Source organism: Mustela lutreola, chromosome 15 (genome assembly GCF_030435805.1).
Source record: "Mustela lutreola isolate mMusLut2 chromosome 15, mMusLut2.pri, whole genome shotgun sequence".
Taxonomy (NCBI): domain Eukaryota; kingdom Metazoa; phylum Chordata; class Mammalia; order Carnivora; family Mustelidae; genus Mustela; species Mustela lutreola.
In genome coordinates this window covers 51,422,505-51,437,384 of record NC_081304.1, presented here as the reverse complement: position 1 = coordinate 51,437,384, position 14,880 = coordinate 51,422,505, and the positions used below count along the sequence as shown (strand labels likewise).

General features: G+C 45.2%; 1 protein-coding gene across 6 annotated transcripts in view; it reads right to left on the bottom strand.

The window, feature by feature from the left end:
* The window catches only part of SPECC1 (sperm antigen with calponin homology and coiled-coil domains 1), a 280,001-nt gene that overhangs the window by 91,828 nt on the left and 173,293 nt on the right, over nucleotides 1-14,880 (bottom strand). For all 6 annotated transcript variants that reach the window (XR_009347798.1, XM_059147401.1, XM_059147399.1 and 3 more), the window contains 2 exons: nucleotides 3,571-3,778; nucleotides 407-480 (listed from right to left, as the gene is read on the bottom strand). Coding sequence is in view for 5 of the 6 variants with exons in the window: in XM_059147401.1 (XP_059003384.1) it covers nucleotides 407-480; nucleotides 3,571-3,778 (282 nt within the window). In the remaining variant the exon portion in view is untranslated. The remainder of the gene's footprint in view (nucleotides 1-406; nucleotides 481-3,570; nucleotides 3,779-14,880) is intronic.

The window sequence follows — 14,880 nt, the reverse complement described above, 5'->3', positions numbered from 1 at the left end:
TCCTGACACTGAAAGGCTGGCTGGATTTTGTCACCTGCCGACATGACTGTGGTTCCAGGGCCCACAGGAAGGTGCTGAGAGAGCAGGCGAGAAGAGTTAGCAGGCTCTTTTTTTTTTTTTTTTTAAGATTTTTATTTATTTATTTGACAGAGATCACAAGTAGGCAAAGAGGCAGGCAGAGAGAGAGGAAAGGAAGCAGGCGCCCCGCTGAGCAGAGAGCCCAATGTGGGGCTCGATCCCAGGACCCTGGTATCAAGAACTGAGCCGAAGGCAGAGGTTTTAACTCACTGAGCCACCCAGGCGCCCCAGCAGGGTCTTTTTCAAAGGGTCCCAAACCAAAGGTAGGGACACGCTTAGGGAAATGACAGGGAAGGCTCCCTTGTCCCCCGCTGTAGCCACATCTCACCTTAATCTGCTTAGTTAGGGTCTTGAGCTGCCTTTCCAGGTCTGACTTTTGCTCTTCCAGCTTCATCACGTTGCCTGGAAAGAAACAAGTCAGACAGGAGTTGGAAAAGGTGCAAGACTCTGGGGAGAAAGTCAGCGAGGTAGCGAGGGAGGAGCTCAGGATTTAAAACCCATCCCTTCTGTTAGAAATTCCATCCTCAAGACCCTGGAACCCGGCAGCTAGAAACTGGAGGTTCTCCCAACACAGAAAATGGGATGGTTTGGGCAAAAAGTGGTGTTGAGTTAGGTTATGATCTCAGATGGAACAAACAGGCAGCACTCCGGGAAGAGGTTGAAATAGCCTCTCGTATTTATTACACTCACTCCCGGCCTCCCTGGTGGTTGCACATTACGGATCTGAATGTCCTTTATCACTGTGCCGTGGAGGGCTTTTGTATAACACAGAATGTGACTGGCGACTACTATGGTGACTTTCAGACCAGTTGCTAGAGTTGTGGTTTTTAATTGTAGTTAAACCACACAATCACCTGGGAAGCCTTTCCAAAGCACACATGTTCAAAGCCCCAGACCGTGACCCACAGAGCGGAATCACCCATGGGGAGACAGGATCTGGGGTGTGTGTGTTTTAATGCCTCCAAAGGGGATCCGACGCCTCTCGCTAATTAAGAACATTCTCAGTCCCCTTCTCTCTCTGACTCTGAGGCTTCCATGTCATTTCAATTGAAACCTGATCATGTCCATTACCCAGTTAAAATTTTTCAATGGTTCTTCACAATTCATTCCAGGGCAGGGGTTGTCTATTTTTTTTTTTTTTTAAAGATTTGATTTATTTTATTATTTATTTGACAGAGAGAGAGAGAGAGAGAGATCACAAATAGACAGAGAGGCAGGCAGAGAGGGGGGTAAGCAGGCTCCCTGTTGAGCAGAGAGCCCAATGTGGGGCTCAAGCCCAGGACCCTGGGATCATGACCTGAGCCCAAGGCAGAGGCTTTAACCCAATGTGCCACCCAGGCGCCCTAGTCTATGTTATTTTCAATCTTGGACATGTTAGGATACAATCATAGGGAATGGTGTGACATCTGCTCCGGACATTAATTCTAAGCTGGTTTTCTTGGTGGGTTGTGCTTGACCTTTAAGGCTTTGGGGACAACACAGTCACATTCTCATGAGCAATACATGATAGAAACAAAGCAAAACTGGACTTCTCTTCTTTGGCTTTATATGCTCTTCAAGTATGTGCTGTTTGGAAATACACACTGTCAATGGCAGTGGGTTCTGGTTATCTTTGCAAGCATCATTCCTGAGAACTGTCTAAATGATGCTGACCCTGAGTGCTGACTGCTTTTCTGCTGCGTATCACATCCAGTGAAGGATGGAACCAACCAAGCTAATCAAGGTGTTGAACATACTGTCAACTCTCGTTGCTTAAGGCCGTTACATAAAGTTGCCATGCATGCCGAATTTGCAAATACCGAACTTTGCTCCTATGGGGAAATACAGGGTTCAGTTCCTGCAAGCCCCTGATCACATTTTTATCAAAGGAGACAGTACTTGTGTTAGGTAGGCTCGTTTGCCAGTGTCCTTGTAAAAAAAAAAATAAATAAATAAAAGCCCGTCCCATCAGTGCTGGAAACCTGCTTACCCCTTTCCTGCATAACACTCAGTAGATATTTTAAAAATTCTTCTGCAGCTTCCTCATTGACAGAATCTGCCTTACCTGCAAGTTTTTACCTTTCCTCATGCTGTGAGGTGTTCCAAGAGCCTCAAGAGCGAGCCAGCACTGGCTCAGAAGGGTCTAACACTTTCCTGACCTTGGGAAACATGACTGTAAGTTTCTTGGCTTTTGGTTTCACAACAATGTAGTCTGGTACTTTTGTTTTTTTTAACCAGACCTCATCTCGTGAATCCACAAATACAGCTGCTGTTCCCATCTTCTCCATAGCTTTGTCACGTGTCACAGATTTTACTTCAGCCTTTTCCAGAGCAGTGAATTTCATTTTCCTTTCTCTGGAAGTTTTTGTTAACATTGAAGTCACAGCCAACAGCACTAAAACTCATGCTTCAACAAATGTCATTTAACACTTGTTTTCTCCATAAGGCACATCCCGGCTTTCCTGCCATAGGGACCTCAGACATTATTTCAGGACTACATCTGGGGGCCATTCTAAACAGAGAAATTGCCCAAAAAAAGGGGCACAAAAATATAAAAACCATGACCTTAAATAACCATGAGAAAAATACTTGTTTGCAGTATAAGAGCTGAAACAAGAAGGCAAAGGGTTCCCTTGTTCAAGGGAACTTGCACTTTGGGAAACTAAAATTTTTTGCTGCTCTCTCCGTGCACATCCACGAATGATGTTAAAAGTGCCCTGAGTGTTGATCCTGGGGTTTCAAATACATTCAGGCTAGCAGGTGAGTTCCCAGATACGAATTCCACAAATAATGAGGATGGGTTATACAAGCCGGGGAGCTTCTCAGGCAACCAACTATGCTATTTTTAGCAACGGTGAGTGCCACCAAAAGCTCTGTGCATTAATTCTTTTGTGACAAAAGCAAAACACATTAGATGTGATAATTTGATAAAGCTTATTTGGACAAAGCAGACAATGTTTAACTAATCCCTTTTAATGTCTTTCCCTACTCAAAGCGAACAATGAGTCCATAAAGAAGCTAAATATTGGAGCCTCTTCAATAATGAGGCGGACGATCGCTAGAAGTTACCTGATATCCTGGCTTCAATGGGACCCATGCTAGAATGGTTTTCTCTCTGAGCCCACGAGCACACACTGCTCAAATCCACCTGACTGTCTGTCACCCATCTTCCTGCCCGTCAGATCTGAAAGACAACGCTCTGTCAATACCCAATGCACGTGGGCAGTGGTGTTGCTCACGCACAGCAGACTTGACACTCCATAACGTGTTTGCTCTTTTTCACAATCACCTTGTGCTGCTGACTCACGTTCCACAATCTTTCCTTCCCCACCGCCCACTCTTCCAGTCAATGAGATTAATTACTCTGCCTTCCCGGACCACCGTTCTTCCCACAAGACTGCCAAACAAGCGGAAGAAGGACTTTTCACCAGCATTCTCACAGACCCTCCTAGGCATTCGGTTCACATCAGCTCAGTCCTGATGCGTGTCTGGCTGGGGCTCGAGTTCACTTACTTTCCAGCTCGCTGATGAGCTGGTTGTTATGTAACTTGACAGCCCGATGCTGTTCCACCTGATCTTCCAATTCAAATATGGTCTCCTTCATGTCTTTAATCTCTGCATCACTCTCCGATGCTTTCTCTTGCAGTTTCAGGCTGGTTCGGCTCAGTTGTTCTGCCTGATGGTCACATATCTCCTTCAAGTAAGAATAATCCTTTTCCACCTAGAATGAAAGGGAAGGTTGCCTGGTCAGTTTAACAGGAAAGAGCTCCTTATCCATCAGTGTCAGGCTCATCCGAGCAACGGCAAAGGAAGCTCTTGGCATGTGCTATCTGGAATCATTTCTATATTCTTAGCCTCAGGAACAGCCAAGGCTATAAATATACAGAGAAGCTCGATGTCTGCAAACGGCCAAATACAGTGGGTTCTGTGTCCCTCCCCACAGACAGGTGCCTTTCGGTTCTGCAGCTGAGTGCAACAGCGCCTCCCTGGGAGGCTCTGGTACTGCACCCCGGAGGGAGGCTGCCCTCCTCACATCTGCTATGGAGCAGCGCCCTCTGCTGGGGATCCAGGAACAATGCCCCTGAGACTCTATCCACTGCCTGCAAACGCCAAATCTTTTCAGCCATTAAGCACTAGCGGTTATACCATTTCTTTAGAGAAATGCGACATTAATGTGTTGGGGAGCACCAGCTGAAGGCACAGAACAGAAACATGGGCATGCACCACACACAGAAGTGGCACAGGACAAGCACTCATTTCACCTTTTCAATTCTGAATCATTAAACATTTTATTATATTTAAAAAAAAAGATTTTATTTATTTACTTGTCAGAGAGAGAGAGCGAGCAAGAGAGCGCACAAGCAGGGGGGAACTGCAGGCAGATGGAGAAGCAGGCTCCCCGCTGAGCAGGGAGCCCGATGAGAGACCTGATCCCCCAACCCTGAGACCATGACCTGAGCTGAAGGCAGACGTTTAATTGACTTAAGCCACCCAGGCTTCCCTCATTAAACATTTTGAAGACACAGAAAAGCACCCAGAGTGACAAGATAACCATGTGCCCAAATGGACTTCACAGTAATTAAATTTTGCCACATTCGCTATTTTTACTTTAACAGGATTTAGTAAAATCCCCACATTCTCTCCCACCCCAGAGAATAATTTGCATTACCCCGAAAGTGGTGTGTGGTTATTGCTTGAATGGTTTTTCACTTATACTGAGTATGAATGTGCCCATGATAATACACAGATAGCACTGTTTTGTTTAAAAATGTTTTATTTATTTTTACTTTTAAGGAATCTAATCTCTGCACCCAACGTGGAGCTACAACTCACAACCCTGAGATCAAGAGTCACACTCTCCACTGACTGAGCCAGTTAAGTGCACTGTTTGAAAATTTTTATACAAATCATATTATTCTATAATTATGCTTCTGCAATGTACTATTACACTGTATTATAGTATATGGTAATAAGCTTTCATCCTGTACCATACTATACTTCTTATGCTTTTATAAAACTTGTTTTTAACTATGTTATTTATTTATTTATTTGACAGAGAGATCGCAAGTAGGCAGAGAGGCAGACAGAGAGGGGGAAGCAGGCTCCCCGCTGAGCAGAGAGCCCGATGTGGGGCTCGATCCCAGGACCCTGAGATCATGACCTGAGCTGAAGGCAGCGGCTTAACCCACTGAGCCACCCAGGCGCCCCTTTGACCGTATTTTTGAGATGTATCCACACTCTCCACAACGTTCTGTCATTACTTTAAATGTTTCATAGCAATCTGCTGTCAGAGTATACCAATTATTTTAGTATGAGCTATGCCCCTTTTCTTAAGATTATTTATTTATTTATTTGATAGACAGAGAGACAGGCAGAGAGAGAGGAAGGGAAGCAGGCTCCCCGCTAAGCAGAGAGCCTGATGTGGGGCTCGATTCCAGGACCCTGGGATCATGACCTGACCAGAAGGCAGAGGCTATAACCCCCTGAGCCACCCATGCGCCCCGAGCTATGCCCCTTTTCTATAGGTCCTTTAATTCATCTTACCAAATAGCTATCTATTTACCAATTAATGTAAGCCTGGTACCTAACGATGACTTCCTAGATTTGGGGGGGCACCTCTGTATACATGGGGTCCGAGTGAACATCCAATGAATGGATAAACACATTTAGACAGCAGGATTGCACTGTTTTTCAGCTGGGACGCTGTGATCAGGAATAAACAAAGAAGGTAGGAAAGGAAGGAGGGAGGGAATAAGGAGAGAACAGGCATGGGAAAGAACCAGAGCTTAAGGGTGCGCACTATTTTGTACAACTGGTATTTCAATCACAAACGTGTGTAGCTCGGTACTGCACTGGAAAATGCATCACTGTAGCTGCTGTGGGCCACAGAGGGGGCCAGGCATTGTAGACATGAGAAGGCTGATGTCCGACAGCATCTGAAAAGCAGCCAAGGAAGGCGGCTTGTGAGCCCTGCCTCCCGTCAGACCATGGCTTTTTGCAGAGCTGAAGCCTGGGGCTGGGGGCCAGCTCACCTGGCGTCTAGAAACACGCATATTACTCTGGTGGGACTACTATGGGTCAGGAGTTAAACTGGAGGGTGTAACCAGGGAACCAGAAGGTTGGGCACCCTGAGGGGGGTCTCCGTGTGCAGCTGAGACTGCTGGCCTCCCACGGCCCGACCCCAGCTCTGCCTCCTACATGTTGGCTGGCCAGGATCACAAGCAACAAACGATATACAGAGCGCTGGGAAGACACCCCTGGGCTGTGCGTTGTGCACGGCTGGGGCCAGGGAACTCTTAAGTCAGCATACTGATGTGTGTTTCAAATCATACACATCATTCTTCCTTCTTAATTTGGGAATCATCCTCTCAAGTTTAGCAATATTTTCCAGAAAGTTCTTTTATGAAAAGCAACAACAGCAACAGCAACAACAGAAACCCTTAAGTAACTTCACAAACAGTTTCTGCCTGCAGGACCTTGGTGGGTAGTAGCAGGCAGGTATTTTTATATTCATTTTACAGATTTTTTTTTTAAAGATTTTATTTATTTATTTGACAGGCAGAGATTACAAGTAGGCTGAGAGGCAGGCAGAGAGAGAGAAGGAGGAAGCAGGCTCCCTGCCGAGCAGAGAGCTCGATGCGGGGCTCAATCCCAGGACCCTGGGATCATGACCTGAGCTGAAGGCAGAGGCTTTAACCCACTGAGCCACCCAGGTGCCCCTCATTTTACATATTTTTTAAAAAGATTTTACTTAATTGACAGAAAGAGAGATCACAAGCAGGCAGAGAGACAGAAAGGGAAGCAGGCTCCCTGCTGAGCAGAGAGCCCGAAACGGGGCTTGATCCCAGGACTTTGAGATCATGACCTGAGCCCAAGGCAGAGGCTTTAACCCACTGAGCCACCCAGGCACCCCAATTCATTTTACAGATTGACAAATAGAGGGAGGGAGAATTTAAGCCACTTAAAAGAACAGTCTAGTTTAGGGGCGCCTGGGTGACTCAGTGGGTTAAAGCCTCTGCCTTCAGCTCAGGTCATGATCTCAGGGTCCTGGGATCAAGCCCCGCATCGGGCTCTCTGCTTGGCAGGGAGCCTGCTTCCCCGATCTCTCTGCCTGCTTCTCTGCCTACTTGAGATCTCTGTCTGTCAAATAAATAAATAAAATCTTAAAAAAAAAAAAAAGAACGGTCCAGTTTACCAGGCAGCTAGGGCTAGCACCGTGTATCTCCATGACCCTTTCAGGCTCTGGGTTGCCGTCCACATGACTGGCCTTTCCACTGGCCAGTTTTTCGTTCAACAACTGTTCTATCCGACAACCAGCAAGGTGATTTCCAATGTCTCCTTTTCATTAAAGAAATTACTTTCACACATTGCAAGGAAGACCTCTCCTCTCCAAAAATCAACTTGCTCTAGAAACAGGGCGTGCCCAATGGCATTACAGACAGACTCAAATGAATTTCTCTGCAGAGCCCCAGTCCTTCCTGGAGAAGAGGTGGTTAGAACCAGCCCCAGAGATAGATGGCAGCAGAGACCACTCGGGACTCCCCCTACAGGGCTGAGTCTGGTCTCCGGCCTTCCAGGCTGGGGGACGCAAGGACCAGCAGGGTGGCTCAGAGGCAGAAGGGGTGAGAACCCTTCCCCTGCCCTGCCAGGCTCTGAAACAAAGGAAAAGGTATCGTTGAGGGTCCGCACTCCCAGCCTCTGGAAGCTACTGGCGTCACTTCCAGGGTCGGGCCAACCTTTCTGGCCCGAGAACGAGATGTTCTCTTCTGGTCACATTCCTGCTGTCCCCACCCCACCAGCTCCCCCGGTGACCTCCTACTCTCCTCAAGATTCAGGTTGTAAATCAAACGAAAGGACATGTCCTGATGACTCAGGTTTTCACTGTGAATTTTTCTAGTGTGTTCGCAGCAAGTAAAATTCTCCTCATTCACTGAGCCTTGAGAGGTGGTTTTCTTCTGAGCAAAAGGCTTTGGCCTTAAGACCAGAATGTGTCGGGGTCCTTAGATCTGCCTCCAGAATTTTTCTATCTCTTCTTCATTGCTATGTAAAGTAGGAAGCAGCACAAATCAGTGAAGAGGAGTTACGAGCTCTGGGGTCAGACCCAGCTTTGAACTTTGGCCTTCCTCATCAATGAGCTAGTCACCTAGCCATTCTCTGCCTCAGTTTCTTCAGATGCAAAAAATTAGATGATGACAGTACCTCTAGCACAAAATTCTGATGATTAAATGAGATTAAATGATCTAGAGGGCCAACGAGGGCCTAACACAGAAAAAGCAGTAAAGTATTAGTTACTAAAATACCATACATTTTATTTTTTAACATATTGATAGAATTATAGCAGCCTCTCCCCTAATTCGGTTACTAGTGTCTCCTTCATTCACTTATTCAACGAGTGCTTCCCAGATACCTAATATATGGAAGTAATCACAATGTTAAAATTACACAGCTGATCCTTGAACATGGGGAGGGGGGCGATTAGGGCCACCAACCTCCCCCCACTGCAGTCAAAACTTTATGACTTTACTAAACTATAACTTTTTAACTCCACTGTAACTTAACTACTAATAGCCTTCTATTGACTGGGAAGCCTCATGAGTAACATAAACAGTGGGGCTGAAGTATATTTTGTATGTGATATGCATTATGAACTGTATCCTTACTATAAAGGAAATCAAAGAAAATGTTATTTAGAAAATCGTAAGGAAGAGAAAATTCATTTACAGTACTGTATTCGCTGGAAAAAACCCCACATATAAAAGGACCCGTACTGGTCAAGGGTCGGTTGCGTCTAATACGAAAGTGAATAAACTTGCACTGACTGAGTGGTTTCACCAGGAGTAAGAATTGTTGGGTTTGTAAGAATTTGTTGTTTGTTTTTACATCTAACTTGGTTCCTCCAAAACTCCTTTTGCTTATTAATTCCTGGCCCTGTTCTGAGTATATACTATTGCTGATGGAGAGCCATGTTTCATTCATGCTGGCCAAAACCTGAACTATTTTTTTTTCTTTCTTTCTCTTTTTTTTTTTTTTTTTTGCAGTGCTGCTCTGCCAAGGGAGAGGAGAACATGCTAATTTAGTTTACACTTTTGTTATGGAAAAAGAAAAATGGCTATAAAACACTCAGAGAAGAGGGTAAAAATCTGTATTTCACTTTGGGAACTTTCTAGACTTTTCAGAGGAGTGCTCACACCCACACACCCAAGAGAGATAAAGGCTGGGGCTTTGCAGAGGAGTCCTAAGGTCAACTGAAGGGAAGAATGGTGTTCAGGCCTAAGTCAGGGAAGATATTATTATGTCTAAAGGGACAAATGGGCCCCTCAGAATGGAAGGGGGAGTCAGCCCAGGAAATCCAGAAAAGGGGGAACCACACTGGGTCCGCAGGAGAAGTGGTGCCCCCTCCTCTGAGTTACATGGGGGCACAGGGAGCAGGAGCACAGATCCTGTGGGTCAGGGTCTACTGGCAAGACCACTCTTACTCAAACATGGGATGTCTCCTGGCCAAACCCTCAGGTTCAGCTCCCACCCCCCTGCAAAAGGTTGCAAGAACAGAGCCCTAATTGGTAGTAGTGCAGGGGGGAGGTTGGGGAGCGGAGGGAGCCGCCAGTCATCATGACATGTGACTGCTCTGTGTCCTGGGCCACATGACTGTCCTGTCTGACCTACTAAAGGACGAAAGGGCATTCTGGCTCTACAGAGGACACTTCCCAAGCTCTAGCTCCTGGTGCACAGCAGGCTTCAAGCTCTGCGCTACCAGACTGGGGCCTGAGGCCCAGTCTCTGAGCAACGGCTCACCTTGAAAGCTTCCCCTGCAGAACTTGCAGGCCTTTCCCCAAGCTGTCTGGGTAAGTGTCTCCTCTCGACTTCCTTGGGAGAGCTGGAAAGCAGGCTCTGTCACACAAATTCTTTTCCTTTTTTTTTTTTTTTTTTAAGATTTTATTTATTTGACAGAGAGAGATCACAAGCAGGCAGAGAGGCAGGCAGAGAGAGAGATTGGAGGAGAGAGAGGAGGAAGCAGGCTCTCCTCCGAGCAGAGAGTCCAACGCGAGGCTCAATCCCAGGACCCTGGGAGCATGACCTGAGCCGAAGGCAGAGGCTTTAACCCACTGGCCACCCAGGCGCCCCATCTTTTTTTTTTTTTTTTTTTTTTGAGAGAGAGAGAGAGAGAGATCAATGGATCACGGGTGCATGCAGAGGGGAGGGGCAGAGGGCGAGGGAGAGAATCTTAAGCAGGTTCCATGCCCCCACTTAGAGCCTTAGATCATGACCTGAGCCGAAACCAAGAGTCAGACACTTAACCCATGGAGTTACCCAGGCATCCCCACACAAGTTTCTTACTGCCTTCTTCCCAGCACGAAGTCACCAGACTCTGGTCCGCCCAGAGAACTGATAACTATTGTCAGCCAAAGGCAATAGAGAGAATGGGGAAACTGAGCTGAGGACCACCACAATGTCCATGTCTGTAGCCTGAATAGTTCAACCTTAACCAACTCTCCCAAGAGTATCCAGTGTGTGACGCACGAAGGGGAAGGGGTCTGTACGTTCTCCTGATCTCCACCTATACAGATTTTCCAATACTTCTGACCTCCTCCAAGATGCCAGGGTTGGGCAGGGGGCTTCCGTACGGTGATACCAGCTGATCTGCCGTGGGGACAATGACCACACAGAGCTGAGGGCATGTCCTTGCCACATCTTTCTCTCAAATTCTGGTTTTGCCATTTGTGGCCAATGCCCCCCCCCCCCTAATGAGTTAGGGCTGGTGACCAATACTGGTCACACAGGGATTACTGTACCCCTAGTTTTCCCCGACCGTTCACAGCAAGTGTTGCTTCATAATCTCGTTTCTCCTCTGGAAGAGACACCTGAGTTTCTATATTAAGAACTAAATTTCGGCACGCTTGGATGGCTCAGTCAGTTAAGCAGCTGCTTTGGGCTCAGGTCATGATGTTGGGGTCCTAGAATCGAGCCCCGCATCGGGCTCCCTGCTCAGCGGGGAACCTGCTTCTCCTACTCCCTCTGCCTGCTGCTCTGCCTACTTGTACTCTGTATCTGTGTCAAATAAATAAAACCTTAAAAAAAAAAAGAACTAAATCTCTAAGGACACCACCTATAAGCTTTTGACCTTGGGGGCAGGGTGGGGTGGGGTGGGGTCAGTATTTTCTTTTAGAACTTCTGGGTTTCAAGCCTTATAAAAATATTTCTAACTTGAAATCAAGATCCTGAACAACTGAAAATCTCAATGTCAGAAAAACAGACACCTGGACTGCGTTATTGTCCAGAAAACCAGGGACCCCAAGCTGTATCGCTTCTCAGCCTTTTGGCTAAGATCAAGTGTAGGAATCCCATGCTATGACACTCTGCTTGCCTCGGGCCAGGGCAGCCGTGTGCGTGGCTTATAGGATGCTGAGCCACCCAGACTCTGTGGAAAGGAAACCCCTCCTCAAAGCCATACAGAGGCATGGTTTATAATCACACAGTAAGCAGCCAGCAGAATGTTCCTGTTGGGTATCAGAGAAGCTGAAAAGAATGGAGATAAGAGCAGAAGACAAAGAAAGGAGAATAATAAAAAACCTTGGAAATCATAACAATGATTGTAGATGTCCTACCAATTTTCCATTTACCGTATGAGGAACAGATCCACCCTGTACACCCCACCCCCCAAAAAGTACATTTTAATCGGGGCGTCTGGGTGGTTCTGTGGGTTAAAGCCTCTGCCTTCAGCTCAGGTCATGATCTCGGGAACCTGGGATCGAGCCCCACATTGGGCTCCCTGCTCAGCGGGTGTCTGCTTCCCAGTCTCTCTCTCTGCCTGCCTCTCTGGCTACTTATGATCTCTATCAAGTAAACAAACAAATAAATAAATAAATAAATCTTTAAAAAAAAAAATATATATATATATATATCTTTTAAGGCTTTTCAGAGGCTCTTCTCACAGCATCTGAATCACTTACGTAACTTAGCCAAACTGGAAACTTACATGGACTTACTACCACTATCAGATCATAGGATGGTTTGGTATTGATTTTCCTCTCTAGAAACAGGTGATCTCATTTTCTCATAACATTCACCTTCTGCTGAGAATTACAGCAGATGAATGCAGAGTTCAGGTAGAAGCTGTTCATCACCAAGAAAACTGCTTGGTGATGAGCGGGACACTTACCCTGACATTGGCTTACGGCAGATAAACATGAGAGCTCTATGTGAAAATGTCTGGTGAGGCCACTGAGAACCGAAGGATTAGAATTTACCCCGGGAATGCAAAGATGATTTAACACTAGACTACCTTAGAGAATCTGTTATTGTAATTTATCTCATGAACAAGTTCAAGCAGAATAGCATCATGATCACATAAAAACTACTCTAAGATCATAGCTGAGGTCTCAGATCTACAGTAGATGTAGAAAAATTCAATCTCCAACCTTTAAAAAATAAAAGCAAGCAAAATACTTGTATCACTCAATAAAAGGTACACAACAAAATGCCCATAACAAGCATCCTTGATAGAATGTTGAAGGTGCTCCCTTTAAACAAGACCAAGATCTCTCTGTTCAGCATTGTACAGCAGACAGGGGCCTGCCCAAGGTCACAGACTGAACCATTAGCTAAGTCAGGATGACCCAAGCTTTCCACCTGCCAATCCACAACCTTCCTGTCCTTCATGATGGTTTTGTGCTGAACGTGCTCCTGCTTCTTTGGGGCATGAGTCCCTTATACCTTATAAGCTTGAATTCATGGCTGCTGGTGCATTCGTCAATATTCTGCTTTGGGGCTTCTACAGTAAGTAAGCTTCCAGTCAGCCTAGGAAGTCTGGGTTTTTATCTTTCTGAAGGTAAAAGAAAAGGACAGGAAGATTAGCACAGGTTCCAACTCTACTGATCAGATCTACACACATAAGACAGCACAAAATTAGGGGCCCCTGGGTAACTCAATCAGTTAAGCGCCTGCCTTCAGCTTGGGTCATGATCTCAGGGTCTTGGGATCGAGTCTTGCATCAGGCTCTCTGTTCAGAGGAGAGCCTGCTTCTCCTTCTGTATCTCCCTGGTTCATGCTCTCACTCTTAGATAAAGAAATAAAATCTTTTAAAAAGGGGGGGGGGCTGGTTGGCTCAGTCATTAAGCATCTGCCTCAGGCTCAGGTCATGGTCCCAGGATCCTGGGATTGAGCCCCACATCAGGCTCCCTGTTTGGCAGGGAGTGTGCTTCTCCTTCTGCCTCTGCCTGCTGTTTGGTCTACTTGTGCTCTCTATCACTCCCTGTCAAATAAATAAATAAAATCTTAAGAAAAAAGATGGCACAAAATTACAGACCTAGGATCTCAAAATATGTAAAAGACACTCTGTGTGACATGGTGCCTCACACACTCTTACCTCAGAATACCAGTTAGAGCCTCTATCATCCTACTGACAAACGTCAGCAAGTAATAAAAAATACGTAATATATGATTATAAAATTAACAGCTTGATTTAAAACATATATGCTGTTCCTGGTACTCCACAGAGAATGCAAACCTTTTTTCTTTTTCTTCAAATAAGACTTAGTTTGTCCCAGAAAATTGTAAATTGAGTTGTCTTCATGTAGCTAAAGCTATAATAAAAGGCAAATTCGTACCTTTAAATGCTTTCATTATCAACCAAGAAATGACAGACTTAAACAGAGAATTTTACTCAAAATACTAAGGATGAATAATGAATGAAAGATGAAAAAAGATCAAAGTAGAAACAAATTAATCAAACAGATGAACAGTAGAATTGATAAACTAATTTAGCCCAGTCTTTGTATTCAAGGAATGTGGAGTGACATGCTCTATCCTTCTGAATAAGAAGATTATTAATATTTTAATTATGTTGATACAAGTCTGTATGCTTGCCCAAACGTGCATTCACTGGGAAAACATCTGAAAAGACATATAGCAAAATGCTAGCAGCATTTTTCTCCAATTGGTGCCGTTAAAGGTAACATTAATTTTCTTCTTCATGTGTTTCTGTAGTTTCTAAACCTTCTGTGATGAATATATAATTTCATGATCAGAAAAAGTGAAGCTACTGTCTTGAGATACTAGATGATATTTCTTGGTGACATGTACATTTAACGTAATGTCAATCAAAATGCAAAGAGACCGATGAAGGACGGAGGGGGTACTTTAAGAAGGTCACCCAGGAGATAGAGCTTTTTGCAACAGTGATGGTGGGAAACCGATTCCACAGACCCCAAAACTTAGTGTTAAGCTACAATCACCAATTTAAACTTTAATTAGGCAGCTGCCTAGTACCTTCTAATGGGACTGCTTCCATACTTCCAATAAGATTCTGTAAATTTGGAACACCAACAATGATTAAAACAAATCAACTCCTAACACCATCTACCACTCAGATCGCCACACGGCCCAATGCCAGGATCAAGTTGCAACAGACTAATCTGAAGGCAGATGAAGCCGTAGAGAAAAATCCCCTGTGAGCTCATGGCACAACTTGTCTCTTAAAACAGTGACAACCCTGTGCTAAGGTGGGAAGTGGCTTCAACCTCTCTCACCCGGGGAGCCCAAACATCACAGCCCCTGAGCCTGGAGGGAACAGGAAACCTGTCCGTACCTTCCCGGCACCACTATGAGCCAGCAGAATATTGGAGTTACCGGCAATCTTCATCTTGTAACCAAGTTCCAGACTGGTTAAAGGATTATTTTTATTTTATTTTATTTTATTTTTCATTTTTTTTAAAGGATTATTTTTAAAACTGAAATCGTGATCATTTAATTTCACTGTGGATTGAGGAAGATCTTTCCCAGTGAAGGCGGCGAGGAGAAAAGAGGCAATGAACTCAAATGTGAATG